Source organism: Micropterus dolomieu, linkage group LG11, assembly GCF_021292245.1.
Source record: "Micropterus dolomieu isolate WLL.071019.BEF.003 ecotype Adirondacks linkage group LG11, ASM2129224v1, whole genome shotgun sequence".
NCBI lineage: Eukaryota > Metazoa > Chordata > Actinopteri > Centrarchiformes > Centrarchidae > Micropterus > Micropterus dolomieu.
The window spans coordinates 2,737,198-2,756,613 of NC_060160.1; the positions used below are offsets into that span (position 1 = coordinate 2,737,198).

At 40.4% G+C, this 19,416-nt stretch overlaps 1 protein-coding gene across 1 annotated transcript in view; it reads right to left on the reverse strand.

Annotated features, from left to right (window-relative positions):
• The window catches only part of kcnh5b (potassium voltage-gated channel, subfamily H (eag-related), member 5b), a 1,142,829-nt gene that overhangs the window by 1,112,350 nt on the left and 11,063 nt on the right, over positions 1-19,416 (reverse strand). Inside the window, exon 5 of the mRNA XM_046063266.1 lies at positions 10,930-11,045. Within this exon, the coding sequence (XP_045919222.1) occupies positions 10,930-11,045 (116 nt within the window). The remainder of the gene's footprint in view (positions 1-10,929; positions 11,046-19,416) is intronic.

A 19,416-nucleotide genomic window follows, 5' to 3' on the forward strand; every position in this document is an offset into this window, starting at 1 on the left:
GGCTTCCCGTACATTCAGTTGCGCTTCTAGCTCGTATTCACTTCTGTTGGTACGTATCACGTATGGTAACTGGGCAAAACTACGCATGATTTGTTGTAGTATGATTGCATAAAGGAAGGAAACAGGAATTCCGGTAGGGAACAGAATCGACTGACGTGCAGGCAGCGCTGCAGCAGTGCAGCCACTTAAACAGAGTTTGCCCTTCCCCTACTGACTTTCACTTTCGGTGCCCGAATGGAAGTGAATGAGGCTTTGCGATCGCGATTATTTTTTTATTTTATTTTTTTTTCTCAGAAGGGCGAGTCGGAAGGGCAACTTGAGTCAGGAAAGGCAAACGGGCAGTTGCCCGGGCAACCAGAGCAACCCCCCTGTGCACGTCCCTGAACATTTCTGATGGTTGTGGTAAGGGTAGGGGGCTTCAGGGGGCTTCAGGGGACTCCAGAGCGTCTTATAGGGACGCACCCGGATGTGTCTCACACAGACACTGCAGGGTACCTTTAGCGTCAAATAACTACGCTTTGTCACTTTTTCTTAAAGCGTTGGTATTAGACACCCTGAGATGAGAACGGTCTGGCCATTATGTTCACAGAGCATCTTGAGAACAAACTCCTCAAAGGAAACGCAACGTTAAAGACTACACAAGAGTTAAGCAGTTAAATCATGAATAAAAATATAAAATCATTATATATCCACAAACAAACTCATCTTATCATAAACAGAGCAGATAAAACAAAAAGTAAGGAACACCAACATTACAAAAGTTCAGCCCATTTCCATACATTTTTTTAACTTCATACATCACACATTCAAAGATGTTCAAAAAGGAATTAAACATATTTTTTTAAACACAGTTCATCTCTAACGAGTCCACACATCTTCTAGACTCAAATTAAAACGGTATCTATTTGATCTTATTTCATTTGTCATGCTTTCTGGGCCAGTTTCTATACTATATCTGACAAAGTGGGTTTGCTCACCACTTGTCCCATACAGGCCATTACCTTCTAGTTTATACATGTATAAGTGTTTATTTTTTTGGTAATTTACCATATCTTGTGTAATAGTGCACCACATACTATCCCGGGTTGTTTGTGTTTGCATTATGTTACAGTCGACAGCAAAGCATATGGTAAGTTAGAGTAAACACAGTCATAAGTTCGTTTCAGCTCCATTTTATTAGCTTGCAAGTTTAAACATGGTTTAAATTGTTTTCCTGTGTTAATACTTACAATTGTTTGTTCCTTTGTTCAGTTCCACCATGCAGGATAATTGTTTGGGGAGTGTGAGCGGAGTGAACTGGTAACGAAGTTCCAAATGTTAAGAGATTTCTAGGTATTAATAATTATGGAGTAGATCAACCAGCATCAGAATGGGATGGGCTGAAGCAGTAAACAAATGTTAAGAAGCAGTAAACACTGGGATATTTGGTAAATAAAATAATCACCTCTGCAAACATTTGATGTTTGAGTCTGCCTACCTACCACCTTCCTGGCCACTCTGGCCAGGCTACACCACACTATACTAAGAAAAGTTTGGGCTATATTTCTAATAGTCAGTTATATCTTTAACAGAAGCTTGAGGAAGTCAGTTTTATGTTTCTGTAATTTCATTTCACTGTGTAAATGCTCTCCAATTGTTTCGACGAAGCAAGAAAAAAAAGTGATGAAGAGATGAATTTAAATTAGAGAAATAGATGAAAGAGATTAAGAAGGAAAAAGGAAACCAAAACTTCTACTACTGTTTATTTTAGTATAGTTATAATTACTCCCTGCTGCTAGGAGTCTGTGTGTGTGTGTGTGTGTGTGTGTGTGTGTGTGTGTGTGTGTGTGTCTGTGTGTGTGTCTGTGTGTGTGTCTGTGTGTGTGTCTGTGTGTGTGTCTGTGTGTGTGTGTGTGTGTGTGTGTAGAAAGAGAGGGGGGTGTTGTGATGTTCTTCATATCCAGTTTTACCGGTAATAATCTCTATTGTTGCTCCAAAAAGCTCTGTGACAAAACTGCATAATGAGTAAATTTGGCTTGAAATGAGACGGAAGATCTCTGTGAGGGGGTATATAGTATTTTAAAGTTTTCCTCACTTAGTGCTATACTCAGTCTATCACGCAAAATATATTTTAGAAGTACCTCCAAATCTGTCAGATTGTAAAAAAAACAAACAAAGAACCCCATCTGATTCTTTCCCACATCTCCCTAATGATAAATTGAATTCCAAATGGGATGAAGAGCTGAAGATGAATTTGAAAGATGATTGGTGGAAAGATCCAGCTGAAAGTGGTACACCTGAAATCTATCCTGGTCCTGTCCACAGCTGCAATGATTCTGGTCTACGTTATCTAGCATCTTAGATATTCTCACAACAACCATGGCCACTGCTAGCCATATTTGACGTGCCAGCAGAACCCTTGTAACGGAGATATAATTGCCTTTACAACACTCCTAGCAAGATGAGGGCTATTTCTATCTTATCCAACGAGGGTTAAAATGAAGGGCAACTGGACTTGGTTGAAGATATATATATATATTTCTATCTTGGAAATCTCCAAAACAACCCTCCTTATCAATCTGGTTGAATCATATGATGTTTTTTTCTGAGATAGGAAAAGATTGAATTCTCTCTTGGGGGAGCCACTAATGGTTTCTTCAAATTATGGAGAACATTTGAGTATTTCAATAACTTGTCAACCATTCCTCTGGACCTCTCTGGCCTGTTTACTGGGAATTTAGGGGTACTATGACACACGTTTCCCCAGCTGATGGTAGGTTTATTTGCTGAGCTAAAGCAGCCAAAGGTGGCAGCTAGGGACTCTCCAAAATGTAGGTCAGACTCTCTCTCTCTCTCTCTCTCTGTCTCTCATCTCTGCCTTCCTGGTCGATCAGGATGCACTGTTATCCATGTGTTAGGTAACCCAAGGTCGAGATTATCTTTATTTTGTTTCATTACAGACAAACTGGCTCTATGTACAAAGGTGTTGCACATGGCCTGAATGACACACAATGTGATGTTTGTTAATGTAGGTAAGCACAGCAGTGTCTTTATTTGAAACAACAATAGACTGTTCACACATGTATAGAGAGGTGAACAATAACCTCTTTGAAGTATTCTTTAGATTTGTTATGAGTTGTATTTTTTCCCTTTGGGTTTCTGTTTTTTGCCATTATTTCCTTAGTCCTGTGCTTTCGCGTTTTCCTGATCTGTGTACTTCGGTGTTTTATCACTATGGTCTGTGTCCTAGTCCTTAGTCTTAGAGTATATTTCCATGTTTTAGTGTAGTCTTGTCTCCTGTTTGGTCCCGTCTCTGTCCGTGCCCTGATTTTGCTGTTCTTCCATGTTGTGTGTTTTACTTTGGTAGATCAGTCCTTGTGTGTTCCTGAGAACTTTACTTCCTGTTTTATTTTGGTAATCCTCTGTACCTGGTGTCCTTGTTTAGCTTTGTCCCTGTGGTTGATGACCTGATGTGTTTCAGCTGTGCTTCCCTCCCTGCTCGTTTACCAGTGTATATATTGTCCTCCGTTGTCTTCAGTCCTTGTCACGTCCTTGCGTCTATGTTGAGTGTTCTCCCGTGCTCTGTTCTGTGTTTCTGGATCTTACCTTTGAGTAATACTTTGTTCCTTGTTTTTGGATTTTGACTGTGGATTATGTTTCTGTTGGAATTGTTTGGCTCTGGCTCCTCAAAAGTTTTGAGTTAATAAATATTTTGTAAACTGCACCACCTCTCGTATCGTCTGCATTTGGGTCCACACCTCAGTCTGCACTCAGCTTACCCTCGACAAGATTTAGCATTTAATGAGTTCACACGTTGTATGCTGGCACTGTGTATCTCCTTGGCCGGGCTCAATAAACCACCAACCTTTAACTTCTTCATCACACCTGAACCTTGCTCATTTTAGTTTCATTACAAGTATAATCTGTCCCTCATAACTTGATCCATGAACTATGCTGTTACTTCAGTAAACTGTCAGTCCATCCCATTTACTTCACTAAGTAAAGATGTTTAACTCCCTGGCGAGTCTTTTCCTTCACAACGTCTGGATTTGTGATGTTATAGTTACAGTGAAAGATGGTGATATTTGTACCGCTCTCACCAATAAAAATAGCTGTCAAAAAAGAGGAAATGAGACGAGACAGAAGAGGATAGAAAGTGAGAAAAAGAAATTCAGATGAGAGGGAGAGAGGAGTTTATATTTTCCAGCGTGGTGATGATCACCCCTGCTGAGCTCGGTTTCCTCTGCAGAACTCAGACTACATTAAATCCAACACACAGTAATTTGATTTCCTCTGCAGGCCACACAGAGATCACACTTCAACCATTCAACTCATTTTACATAAAGAGCATATTATTCTGTTTGTATCCAGCTGCTGCAGAGATGAACTGTAACACAGTCTACAGAGATGATTATACTGCTGTAGGCTGCCTAAATATAGTTTAAATAACTTCTATACTAACAGTGGTACTTTGCAATATTTATGACTAGTTCTAATAAAATAAAATTGTTTAAAAATGACTTCTAATGCAGATAATAATGATATATGATAATAATATTGATGATATTTATATGTTAGTGCTGCAGTTTCGCCCATCCTCTGGTACTGAGTTACAGTGAGGAAAATAAGTATTTGAACACCCCCAAGTTCTCCCACTTAGAAATCATGGAGGGGTCTGAAATTGTCATCGTAGGTGCATGTCCACTGTGAGAGACATAATCTAAAAAAAAAACAACTTCCAGAAATCACAATGTATGATTTTTTAACTATTTATTGATACAGGTTGTTCAGTCCTGTTCATGCTGTGTTCACTGGGAGGATGCTGAGCGAGGTTTCGTTGCCTGCTCGCCCGGCTACAGTTCCCTGTCAGGCACCGCACCCCGTGTGACTTAAATACCTTTATAACGTTACAGTCTATGGTAAACACCAACGCTCCCCCGGTGCTCTGATCTCCCAGTACGGGCAGAGTGAGCTAATTTGACCAGCAGTGGCACAGCTAAGTGAGCTAATAACAGCAGCTAGTTAGCTTGTTAACTAACGTCAGCAACAAGTAAAGATTTCTGTCCATCAGGAAACTCTGTGAATCACAGCGTTGAGGCAGAGCAGCTGGGGGACATCAGAGAGAAAACTAGAAAAATATTTTCTCCATATTTCTAATATTTCTCCATCAAATATGATCCAGTTTCACCAGAACCAGTGAGGAAAGTTTTTGTACAGTAATCAGCCCCAGAAACACTATGCTTCAGCAGCTTCATATTGTTTTCATTGCATGCTAAATTAATACAAGTGCAGAATGAGTAATCAAAATTGTAAAATTGTTTTCCAAATGACAAACTTAAATATCAAGAAAAAAAAAAAACAATGTTTTTGTCATTGACGGGCCAGATACTGCCATACTTGTTACATAGTGCAAAGCATATCATAAAAAAATAAAAATAAAAAAAACATTTAAATATGGATTTGGGGAATAAGAGATTTTGTTATTCTATGTTTCTCTAAAAATACACTGAGCAGAAAACACATCATTGATACTTCTCTTGTTTTCATTTGCCTATTTGGCATTGTAATCTCAAAGTAATCAGATTACATCACTTATTTTGTGGTACTTGGATTACATTACTGATTACATTTTTAAACAAGTAATTAGTAATTGTCCCGGATTACATTTTTAAAGTAACCCTCCCAACCTTGCTGCTGCTGATAAGAATAATCTTGTCAAAGCTATTACTGCTACTGTAATCAATATAGCTGCTAGATGTACAACTACTACTACTAGTACATATTTCTGCATACTGCTGCAATAACCATGGTTACCGAGACCAAGTCAAGACCAAGACCAGAGTTTAATGAGGCCCAGACAAATACAAGACTTATAGGGGCTGAGACCAAGACCAAGACCAGTTCCCCACATTACGTGACACACATTAAAATGTGGAACGAGATAATAAGTACCTCTCAGATTGATCTGAAAGATCAACTTTCCCATTAAAACCCTCAAATACAAATAATAAAGAGCTGAAATCAACTTAATCATCTTTATTCAACACTCCTTTTCCATGTAGAGCTGGGCAATATGGCCAAAAATGTTATGATAAAAAATGTCATACCATTCGATATCTATCATTTACAAGATAAACGTCAAATCATTATTTCTTTCAAATTTAAAGACAGATGGAAATTAGGTTTTTAAACTTTAATTAATTTAAATTACGTAAAAATCTGTTCAGTCCCTTTTATCAACAAAATCTAAAAAGAAAAATAAAGTGCAAATTAAATCAAACCTTTATTAAACATTTGTTATATTGTTAATGAGGAAAATAATAGCTATGATTATCATTATTGATTTATTACACAATACAATCTTTTGTGCAAGTATTAGGTTTTCTGGCTGACTCTTAAATATGTAACATTTTCCACATTTGATCATTCATTTTTGATCTGCAACTGTGTATTCAAACTGAAAATTAGCTCTCTTGAAGTAAAGTGCTTCTAGCCATACAGAGCAACCTATTTAATATGTACATTTTCCATAGAAATAGAGGCGCGTCACTCTGTCTCCACTCTCTGCCGTCACATCTCTTAATCAGGGTTACTGGTTGCATTTGAAGCAAAACGTTTTACATCCAATCAAAGTTAGGATGTTTACAAATAAATCAGACAATGCAAAAGCAATTTATTGATATTCCCAAAGTTAAGGTCTTGACTAGTGTTGAAATAAAATCCTGAGTCCGAAAAGACCGAGACAAGACTTGCTTGTTTAATGAAATGCATGGGGTTGATTGTTCTTATGTAGTATGTATGATGCTTTCGCAATATTATTGTCACACATTCATGCCAATAAAGCTAATTTGAATGAACTGACCGGTCTTGAGTACCTCAACACTAGCTTATATTACTATTAGTTTGGTGTTACTATTAATGGTCCTTACTTCAAACGGCCGCTACTACTACTGTTGCTATTAGTATTGTTGCCTCTACTACAACTACTGCTACTTATACTAATACTACTACTAGCACTACTCCTGCTCAGCATCTATTATTTGTACAGTTACTACCAACACCTGCTACTACTCCTACTAGTGCTCTTATTACTAATGCAATCATTACTACTACTTTTACTAGCACTTCTAATGCTACTCCTGCCTAACCTAGTTTTACCACTGTTCATGCTACTACCACTACTGCTCCAACAACTGCGGCTATTACTAAAGCATGTATTACTACTTGCACTGTTACTACTCACACTTATACTGCTACTACAGTTGCTGTTGCTACTACTACAGGGTCAACCACTACTACTGCTACTCGTAGTACATATCATTCTACAGTACCTCTTACACTACTTCTACTACTACATCTGCAGCTACTACTGCTCGCATAACTATTAGCATATTACTGCAATTAACTGTAATTGGCTTAGTATTAGTTATGTTATAAATACAACATTCTATAAGAACTATTTTAATATCTCTATTTGGGGGAGTTAACCTCGGTTAGCCTTGGTTAGCCCCATTTGTCCTCACAGTGAAACTCAGGCGGATGTTACAAGGCGGGACAGCAGAGCTTAGGATCAACAGCAGGCTTCATAACGGCAGAGCTGCATCTCTAATACTCATTATCAGAGCTGCCAATCCTAGAGCCCCTGGTCAAGAACAGCGCCGCTGCACGAAAATGAGACTGCCAATTAGGAACCCTGTGGCATCGTGGGGAGGGGGGGTGGCTGCTTATGTGACACTCGACGGTGTCCTCAACAGAAGACGCCAGCTGTGCCTTTCAGGCAGCAGGATCACCTGCGATATCTATTGAGCGTGATCAGTACGTTATGCAACCCTATCCCATCCAACGCCAGGCTGGGAAACAGGGCGTATTAGCTTGTAAATGATTATTCCTTCAAACATCCCTGCGAACATTACGTCTTTTTAGCCTTTACATTCCTTCCTTCCCTTCACATCTCTCTCCTGCATCCTTCTGTCCCTCTTTACTTGCTATCCTCCTTCCTTCACAACTTCTTTCTCTTTTCCTCCCTTCCTTCCTTCAGTAATTTTCTTCTACTCCTCCCAATCCTAATCTTAACTTCATGATCTTTGCTAACCAAAACCTTCAGGACACAAGAACACTTCATTCACAATTATCCAGACTTTTGTAAGTTCACTGCACAAAATGTTTATAAATGAACACTTGTTTAATATTTATGCTTTAGCTGCCTTCGACAAACAACATTTCCCATAAACCCTAAATAATTATGAGTCTTATAATATAATTATAACCCTCATCAGTTCAAGTCAAAACAGATTTCTTTTAGAGCTTCAATATGTCAAACTTGGATGTCTCACATCAGTTCACAGTTGACTGTATTTAAGATCAAATTTAATCAATATAGTCTCATACTGTCAATGCACAGTATTTTCAAACCCTCAATGACATGAATAAATGCAAGTCATACATTTGAAAATCTTTCCTATCTGACGTGACGTCAATCTGGCACTAAACAGCACCAGCTCGACAGAAAAGGCAAGTGTCACTGGGTAACCCACCATTTTATAATTTTACCATTTTAAGCAGAATACAAACATTAAATGAATGGTTTATAAACACTTTAATGTAGATGTAAGCAGATACAAGGTATTTTAAGTGTATATTTACTGTATGTAGTTCTTTAATGCTGGTATGTCAACAGATAATGGATGACAGTATAACAGCTCTTTGGCATCATATTAGTGGTTATAATTGTTATTACTTTATTAACAAACACTAAAATGTCTTTACATCTGCTTCTAACTACATTATGTGTTATAAACATTATTATGATTATATACTGCTACCCCGCGTTACCCTGGCAAAATCTGTAACTGAGGACAAAGAGGACTGAACATGTAAGTCCCTGTTTGCTGTTTTTCTACAACTGCTCCTCTCTTTTCCACCGTTGTTTGCAAACCAATAGATCACAATCAACAGTCAGATAGCAACACGAGTCTCGCCGATGTCCGCCTGAGATCGTACGTTGGCATTAAATGTATTGCTCGGAAACAGCAGCCAGCGTGCAGCGGTGTGTTTACAGCGAACAGCTGATGGAGTTAAGATAAATACTGGGAGTGGTTGTTTTAAGTTTTCATCAGTCAGGAAGTTTTTACACAGAGCTGAAGTCGGTCTCCTCCTCTCCAAAAAAGCAGAACAGCTGATTACAGCAGGTAATAAAGCTCGTTAAACATCCTGACGCTCAGGCGACACAGACGTGAGTCCTGGAGCTGATCTGCAGCTCTTGTCAGCTGGAAATGTTTTAAAGACTGATTTTATGTTTGTGTTTCTTTCTCTGTGCTGGAGTTATTTTAAGAACTTGATGGCTTTTTCCAGTTTGTTATTAAATTAGTAACGAACTTTATCTTTTGTCTCTTCATTATACGCCAACACAAAAAGCTGCTTTAAAAGGTCAAGCACAGCCTGGAGTTTTTCATTATATTCCTGAGAAATCTGATGTTCATTTACAAATTTTGCTCATCGATCGTGGTTACTAAATAATGATGCCAGTCCATCACTTTGTACGGCGTGTGGGCCTGCGTCAGCTGCTTAATTTGCCTAATCTCAGCAGGTCTTTAGGCCACGGTGGGAACGCACACAACAATGAGCTGAAGGAACCTTTCAGTTCTTTGAAAAGAGATTCGGGGACTTAAGAGTCCCGGGTACTTTTGGTCGAAAACACGGCTGTAGATGTTTTTAGATGACAGAGAGCTAAGCTGGAAAGATTAAATCAGGCTGTTGGTGTATAGATATACATATATTGAAGAAATCAAGTCACAATGATCCTTTTGATCTTTAGTATAAAAGGAGCACTACAGTGATTTTGAATATCTATACAGTTGGTGGACTCACAGGAGGCAGATTTAATTGTCTAAACTGAAGCAGCACATCCTGGCTTTTAGTCCCTAGTTAAAAAAAAAAACCCTGTTCCTAGATATTACCCATAATGCATTCATTTAATTTCTTCTGCTCTTTGCCCCCTCTCTCATTTTGCTGCTCGTTCTGTTTCTTTTCTATTCCTTCCTCCCTTCCACCTCTCATTCCTCCCCCTGCCCTCATCACCTTAAACATCCCTGGATGTAGCACTTCGGCTAAATCCGACATTGCTTCTCGCCTCATGCGTTAAGCGGGGGATGAAAAGCAAACAAATTCTGATTAAAGGCGATACACCTCAGCCAAATCTTCATGAATAAAACAGGTGCGTGAGCTCCGACAAAAGACGACATGAGCCATCTTCCCCCTGCTCCCAAAATCCATTTTCTAGATTTCTAGCTGCAGTCACAATCATTCAGAGTGCCCACAGCACCCTGCTTCTGTCTCCACACCCAACATGAAATATTAATGACACACGCAGTCCACAGGAGCACAGCGTTCCCGGGAATAGAAAGCACCGCTTGCTGTGTCAAACAACCGTTGTTTCAGGGAAGTTAGCATGCGAGTGTCAGAGGAGGGAGGGCAGGACGCATGAATCGAGGGCGTGGCTGTGTGTGAGAAAACTCAGTCTGCCTGTATCCGTCTGTTAATGCATGTGTCTGTGAGTGGGAGTGGTTGCTTAGTGTTTGAGTACTTCATGTTTTATATGAGGATTTATTTGTGCAGAAATAACGTAAAGAGTAGAGAGCTGCTGCGGTGGCATATCAGTAGTGGCGTCTCCATGGAGGGGCCTCCAGCGGCGCCAACCTCCAGGTGACAGATTAGCTACCGTTAAGTGTTGGGGCTCTGCTAACTGTATCTTGTTCATTAAATGAACACCAGAGTCAAGTGTTGAGTTCACCAACTGACTGTGGAGTTAAGAGCAACAGATAAAATGAGTCTGTATTCGTGTGTGTGTGTGTGTGTGTGTGTGTGTGTGTGTGTGTGTGTGTGTGTGTGTGCGCGCGCGCGTGTGTGTGTGTGTGTGTGTGTGTGTGTGCGCGTGTGTGTGTGCGCGCTCACCTCCGCCAGTCTGGACTGTTTATGGCTGACTTCATGTTTGCCTATGGGCGCCAGCTGCTGCAGCGTGTTGCGGTTGTTGGTGAGCGCCCGTGTCAGCCGTGCAAACTTGGTCCACCCTGCAGGAATGAGACATTAAATACAGCTTACATCATATTCCTCACAACTTGACTGGCTTTGAGAACGCATGTCGGCCGTCACTCTATGACTCACACAAACACAATCAGGCCTCAGTCAGCTCTCAGCCACTATTGTTGATACAGATCTCCCCAGTTCATCACTTCAATTAGGTCATGCTGGAGTTCAGGGAATTGGCCAAATACAGTGTAAATGCTGGAAGTTACAGGTTAAAAGTTCAGTTGACCTTCCACCAGGGCTGGCAGGAACAGGGGTTTCCCCAGCTGGTAGCGCATATTTACAATAAACCCAACACGATTGTGAACGCAGCCCAAGCCGTCTTTTCACGTCAGGGTTTCTGCTCTGCAGCTGATGCGTACCCTGACCTCCATGTGGAAGCAGGAATTGAAAGGGAATTTCTCCTTCAGGGGAGAAATGAAAATTTAGCATATGTTTGTCTTGAATATGAAAGCTTGGGTGGGGGTGTTAGTGCTTTTTTCCTTTTGCATACTCATCTTGTATACAGCGTTTCAGACAGGATTATCTAGGAGTTGGTCAACTTGGGCCCATTACTTTTTTCTGTGGGGTCACGGCTCCTTCTAAGGCATAAACCAAATATATATATATATATATATATATATAAAAAAACACTGTACACATGTACACCCTGCGAGTGCTGCAAAATAGTGTTGCTGAAAATATCAGATGTTACATAAAATGGCCTGTTGACGGCTCTCAGCCTCCCCTTTTGGCTTGAAAATGACGTGCACAATAAGCTAATGCTAGATTGTCTAACAGTGCAACAGTGCAGTGTAACATTTTTGGCTGCAACCAGCAGCTGGAAGAATATAAAAATGAGAAGCCTGCTCAAAGCTTCGGCTCTGGCGTTGATTTATAGAGATAGTGATGGGACATGTTTTTTGTGTCACAGCAGCCATGTTTCCATTTAATTGTCACGCGAATTTTAAGCAGACTTTTGAAATGTCGCAAAAAAGGAAAACAAAAAAATAGTACACGCAAAATATGTGCGTTTGGAGAATAAACCAGGCTTCAGCAAGCGTAGTTACATCAGTAGTTACACATGGCGGAAATAAACAAGACGTCTGGGTTCCAGACCAGAAACAAAACCAGCCGCATGGACCTGAGGGTCATAGATCTTTAAAAAAAATGGAGAGAGGTCTTCAGGAATGTGTTTCATGCGGGCAAACTGCTACCAGCCATGTCTCCGCACGTCATGGGACTGTCCAGCAAGATGCCGACAGGGGAAACAGCTGATCAGACGTGAGTTATAAGTTCACAACGTTAGAACTTATTCGGCAAAATTGTTTCCATCTTCTTTTTGACAAAAGGCAAAAACAACCTCAAGCGAGCATAACTTTAACGGATTTTGCAGTTTCCATCAACCTTTTCTAATGCGACGCTTCAAAATGCGCATAAAAAACATTGATGGAAAGACGGTTGCACACTGGATCAAACCCTGCGTATATTAAGATCCTGATCAGCATTACTGCTTCCTTCCTTTAACTTTACATTCATATCTTGTAACTTTTAACTTTTCATCACAATACCAGTGACTAGCATACTCTTGTTACTGCTAAGCACTTTTATCATACCGTCTGTCAAAAGTGCTATTCACATAAAGCTAATTATAAATGCAGTGGAAATGCATAGCAAGCATTATGAAAAATTATCATACAGTTTTCAGCCTGCTACTGTCCGTAGTGTTGGATCCAGCTTTTATTATCCTATTAAACCTGTTCCTGCTAAACATGACGCCTGTGTTCAGTGTCAGTGTTTCCATTGGAAGTCTATCTTAAAATCAGAGGCCTGTCCAGCAGTGGTCCTTTTCTTGCCATGGCCACGCTGCTGCTGAATGAAAGCAAAGATCGCTTCGATGGGTGCTCCTACTGTACTGCTCTAAAAATAAAATCAAATGTTTGAAAGGGCAAAGTGTAGCACAACAGAGGCACACCACATACAGTGGTCACACATCGTGATCGACCCGACCCTTTGAAGCGACCATTACGAATAAAAAGTGGGCTCTGTAATAGCTTTTATCCCTCAGGCCTCCAGCCCCTGAAAAACCTCCCTTCATTCTCTCTTCATATGGAGGCAAATTCAACCATTCATTTCTCTGTGCGATCGTGTGTAAGAAGCCAAACAACGCTGTACTGAGACCCATATAGGATGAATATCAACAGAATATTTAGTTTATTCAGTTTATTCTGAGAACTGAGTCCCAATCACTCAACGTCCCTCGAGGAAAACCGTTGTAGTGGCTGTCGTGCAACTTACTGTACATCTTCAGTGGGTGATTTTCTAAATGCTAATATCTTAAATTGGCTGGGTGCTCTTGGCCAAAATGGTGATTTGTCAAAATCTTACCTGGAGGAAAATTGCTGCAGTAGTTAGTGCTTGTGTAACTCACAATATAATGTACAGTTTAGTCATCTGAATCAAAGACAACAGTCAGTTAACTTGCTTCTCTTAAGACTTATAGCGAGAGGAAGGAAGTAACTATTAACATTAACTTAAGAATTGTACTTAATAACAAAAGCAATGCAACTTTAGATCTATTTACAGTTTGTGAAGCTTTTCTTCTAGAGTTTCCTCAATTAACTTTTGCTGGATGTTTTAACAGACTGCTTTTATTTGACAGCTGGAGTTAATAGTTTGCAGATTCTGATTTTACATTTAAACAATCGCCAGCTCTGGGTAAAAACAAGACTTTTATTAGGGATGCACCGAAAAATAAAAATTCTTGGCCAAAGTTGAAACCGAATATAATGAAAAACTTTGCCGAATACTGAGAAAGGTTTGTTTTTTTTAACATTTATTTTGTCTTTTTTTTTTACCACTGCATAAACTAAATAGTCAAAATGTGCTTTTTCCTCAGTGTTTCCCACAGGATTTGGAGAGACTATGGTGGGTGCATCCGAGGCCTGCGAGGGTCCGGTAAAGTAAATTACATGTGTCCATTTACTACGGGTCGGGCATTTTTTTTTGCCGCCTGATAACACAGTGATACTTGGTCACACTCTCAGGATTGAGGGATTTAGCTGCTCCAGCCTGCCTTGGTCTGGTATGACTCTTGTAAATGTAAATGCTCCGTATTTATATAGCGCCTTTCTAGTCTTTTCGACCACTCAAAGCGCTTTTACACTACATCTGCATTCACCATTCTCTACATTCATTCACTAGTGGAACAGCCGCCTGGGGCAATTCAGGGTTCAGTATCTTGCCCAAGGACACGTCGACATGCAGCCTGGAGGAGCCGGGGATTGAACCTTCCGATTAACGGGCAATCCGCTCTAACTCCTGAGCCACAGCCGCCATTTAAAACATATCTCAGGTATCTATTCCAATATAATGGACATTTCTGAGACAGTTTGCTGGCTCCTTGTGTCTTCTCCATTTGCAACTGTTACGTTAAGCCATTATCTCATAATAATCACTTGTGGCTACTTCAGACAAAATGTACATGAGTTCACTTTAAAATGAGTCTGTGTAACAATCTCCCAAGATTGTCTTGAGCTGGTCCCTTTAATGACATCATTAAGAAAACTAACAGAGCAAAATACAAAGCAAGCTAACAACAAGCTCAGAGGTTCATTTGTGCTCCGTTAAGATCTGTTAAGTGACACCTGGCCTCAGTCCCAGAGGAGGAGAGAACGTCTCACCTGTGGGATTTGAATGAGGTTGAAAATGAAATGCATTTTATATTCTACTGTCCTTTTTATAGTGATCCTCGAGTTAAGCTTTCCCTGAAACTGTAAACCCCAGACTGCTTGATAAGATAAATGAATGCAGATTACAGTGAATGTTCACAGATACGGTATTTACTTTTTATTAAATGTTAAATGCCTTCAATCAATGCAACTAGGGGTTAAGTGTCTTGCTCAGGGACACATTGGTGGATGTGTCACAGTGGGAATTGAACCCGGGTCTCCCACACTAAAGGCATAAGTCTTATCCACTGTGCATCTTTTGTTTGTAAAAAGTCACTGAAGGCAAAACAGACAACAAAGCAACAGTGGATCTTTTTGTTGTGGTTAGCACCAACGGAGTGTAATTCACCAAATAATGGCATCTTTGCTGTCTGATGCTCCGCGTTGCCAAACATGCCTTTGCTCAAAACAGCCAAAATCCAGCAGTTCAGAGGCCCGTGTTACATGTGTACATTTGCAAGCATTCCTTAAACACAGAGTGCAAATTGGTAGCAGAGTCACATTTCACAACTGCAGATAGCTCCATACAAGCCTCTCACATCATGGATGTGTTGCAAGTGTGGGCGTTTGTTTTGATTAGTGAACACTGACAGAATTGTTGCAGATTACAGCTTGCAAATTAAGCTAAATGGGCCCTTGGCTGGTGGACTAATGATCTATGAATCAAGTGCCAAGACAGTCTCTAGTTTTGGTACAATTATGAGGGCCAACACGGCCCACAGCTGGCGCAAGAGCAGCTCCCCTATGTGAATTTTCATTCACTCATTAGCAGGAAGCGTGTCTTAATAGTTTGCTTTGTTTTTCTTTTGCAATAAAACCATTTTAATTTTAATCTGGTCCATGTTAGTGCCAAAGCAGCACATTTAGAGAAGCCAATCAACAGACTCACGTTGGTACACAGCAACAGCTAACTAAAGTTATCCAACATTAACCCACGGTTGTGCCTGACAGAAAAGACTAGCTGTAAAACCCCCGAGTGTCCAGAACAGAGGACGGGACCGTTACTTGTTTATGAATTAAACTTTTCATGTTTATAATAAAGATCATTTTAAGGTCACGCAGGCTAACTGCAAACGCTCGTTAGACGGCGGGAACAATATTATGGCTTTAAATTGTGGCATTACTCCTTTTACTTGAACAAATAGTTTAAGTGCTTTAATCTATACTGCAAATACAGTAGCAGTGGATACATAATTCACCATATAGGGTGCATGAATTATAGAGTAGAACTATGTCTTAATGTGTTGGAAAATAATAGCAAACCACTGGCACGGAAAGCAAGCCGAAGTGTTCTTTTTCAAACCCAGAACCACTTTCATAAGGAAGTCAAATGGAGGAATTTGTCTTGGTGGCACTCATGTAAATACACAAATGACAGCTGACGAGCTTCCACTGTACATACTGAAACATTAGGACAAAAAGGACGTCGCATACAGCACGAGAAGAAACTGCAGAACAAGCATATCACGGTTAACAGTAATGCGCCTGCTATGGCTCTCGTCAAGAATGCAACACTGCTCGGTTTATCAGACTGGAGCACAATGGAAGTGGAAATTTAAAAAAAGCCCTGTGCTAAAAATAACAAGGGAGCAGAACCAGTGCACGCACCACCAAAGTGAATTCTGAAATTAGATTTTGATCAGCAGTTCCACACAGAGGATAGCTCACAACTAACTCTCTGCTGAAGGACAACCCACTCTGTAAATTCTGTCTTTGTGGTGTTCTGCAGACACATGAGGGACACCTGATCAGCACCACGCACTGTAAAAACTGTCCACATTTAACATCTTTCATTAACATTTAGTAATGGGGGTCCTCTTTGTGCTGATCAGGCTGGAAGGGATTTAGGCCTGGATGTTGAAGGAAAGGGGGAGCATGACAGTTCAGGCACTGTGCGTCACTGAGGTTATCACACGGGCACACCTCTGAGGTCCAGATACATTCAAACAACATGCTGTTAGGAGATCCAAACAAAACTGATGTTTGGGATCTAAAGAAACGTTCACGTGGACCTGACCCGTTTGGTACAGAATGTTTTGTTTCATTTACTCTGAAGCGATTTGTTTTTTTATGACAGACAAGTTGAAATGTGAGTGAATAATATTCACCACCAACTATTTTATTTCACTGAGACCGAGCTTGTAACTACCATTGAAGACAATGAGGTCATGTCCCCAGTAATATATCTGGGAATTTGGTAATGACATGAAGAGGAGTTTACATTATGCAATTCTACACATAATACTTTTATATTATCATACATATATCATATTATTTATATTTTATATCAGCATCATCATAAGTTGAGTTATTATGCACATTTTGAATGTTTAGACTTAGTCAAAATTAGTTTGACAGTTTTTAGGCAAGACAGACAGACAGACAGACAGTATTTCTAAAATCCTGCCTGTAAACCTGTTCATGACCATCAGAGACCTTTATTTGTAGTTGGACCCACAAAGAGAAAATCAAGAGTAATTCAACAAATGATGGCATCTTTGCTGTCTGATGCTCCGGGTTGCCAAAGATGTCTTTGCACAAAACGCCCAAAATCCAGCTATGTATATTTGCAAACATGCCTTAAATTTGTACATTTGTAGCAGAGTCACATTTCACAACTGCAGATAGGTCCATAAAAAGCTCTCACATGGTCATGGATGTGTTGCAATTGTGGGAGTTTGTTTTGATTAGCGAACGCTGATGGAATTGTTGCAGATTATTGCTTGCAAATTAGTGAAATGGGCCCTTAGTTGATGAACTAATGATGTATGAATGCCAAGACTCAAGTATTGGTCCAATCTTCGAGGCCAACACAGGCCGAATGCTGGCTTAAGTGCAGCTAACGTATGTAAATCATGAGCCCAATCAATTGAATCTATAGTTTTTACAAAATTATTGAGGGCCAATTAATGGGGCAACAATGGATTTTTATTTGTTGTCAGTCTAAATCAGTTTCTTCTAAGATTCTCAAATTGCATTTTATTCAAAGATACGGTCACTTATTTCAATAAAATGTCCCTTACCCTGAAAAACCAGTTCTTCCATCGTGTAACAACTTTCAAACTATTTTTTCAGAAAGCTAAAATGTTTGGCTTAAAGCTTGAGGCACCGGTGTTGTTGCCTCAGCACTCATTCAGATCAGCTGTCTGCCTGAAATGAAGTCTTGCCTGAGGCGGAGGTAACTGCCATCTGTGAAGCTTTCACAGGTGCTGACAATGCAGACAGTAAACACTGCCACTCGAAAAAACAACCATTTTAACAGTTTTGCTCTGCCACATGTTTAGCTTTGCTCCTCTTTCTTTTTCTGATTCCTACAATCTGACATTACTGTGGCCCAGCAGTAATAACCACAAATCTGTCTATAAATGTGTCAGCAACATTACAGAATGTAGTTCGCATTAAGAATAGTGATATCAGGAAGTAGAAAGTAGAAGGAGTCATTTTGGGTGAAACGGGGGGCATGAACAAGCATCACATGGTGCAGATAATACATTAACGGTCCATTTTGCTATCTTTAGCAAACCGGGATCTCTCTCCCGCTCAGCTGATGCTGACGTGTTGTGGCGTTCCGAGCCGTAGGAGAAGCCAGAGACGAAGCTGAGAGCAACTTTAGGTCGGCAGCACGAGCGAACTCAGCTGCCAACGCCTGCAGCAGCGAATCTCCCATCCTCACAAACGGCCTCTCGTACCCCTCTAATCACCAGGCGGGTTAAACTGCAACCCACAGTACGCTGCTCTGTGACACAGCAATCTAATGCTGCATCCTCAGTGGGGCCTCAAACAAGCCGTACAGCCCTGAAATAAACCGTAATGTGCTGGCTGGCTTCAGTCTGCAGCTTGTAAGTCAAACCACTAACGGCAAAGTACAGCCTTGTTGCCAACAAGATTTTGTTCTCTCTCTATTATTTGTTATACAGATGTCTATATTAAAAAGCCATCTGTTTAATAGTGCAGTTAACATTTCATTTCAAAATGTCTGGGAATTACACATTAAATGAATCAGGAGCCACACGGCGAACTGAAACAACTCAACCCCATTTTTGATCTTTTAAACTTTAAACCTTTTAAAATGATCAGTTCCAAGAAGAAGGCTTGTGTTGGTGAATTTAATTTGACTGAACTGTGACTCTGAACTTCTCCGGTGTTTTTTCCAAATCACGGCTGATTATGGAACTGAATCTGAAGTTTGTCACATCAGCTGAAGCAGCAGCTAACTGGCAAAGACGTCAGAGCACTGATGTGACAATATTAGTTCCACTCAAGCTTTAATTGCATGATCAACCCATGTTATTCATGTGTCGCTGACCACACATAATGAACGCATAAACAAATCACACGACAACTCTGAGCAGGGTCTCTGCAGGAGGAGGGCAACTCACTGCATGTGTTCACACATGTTTGCATGTGTGTGTACATTAAAAAGGGGGATGGGTGGGGCAAGCACACCCGCTCAGCGGCGCCGTGAACGACTCCCAAGGCAGGAAGCTGACATTGTGCATCAGTCAGGGCACAGAGGACAACACCGCCGCCCACATCTCCTGTGATTCCTGACAGCATCACAACCTCCTCAAACACAACCTGACAGCCCGAGACATTCCCACATCGCAGGGAAACAAGACTTGACTCGTTATTTTTCATCCAGCCA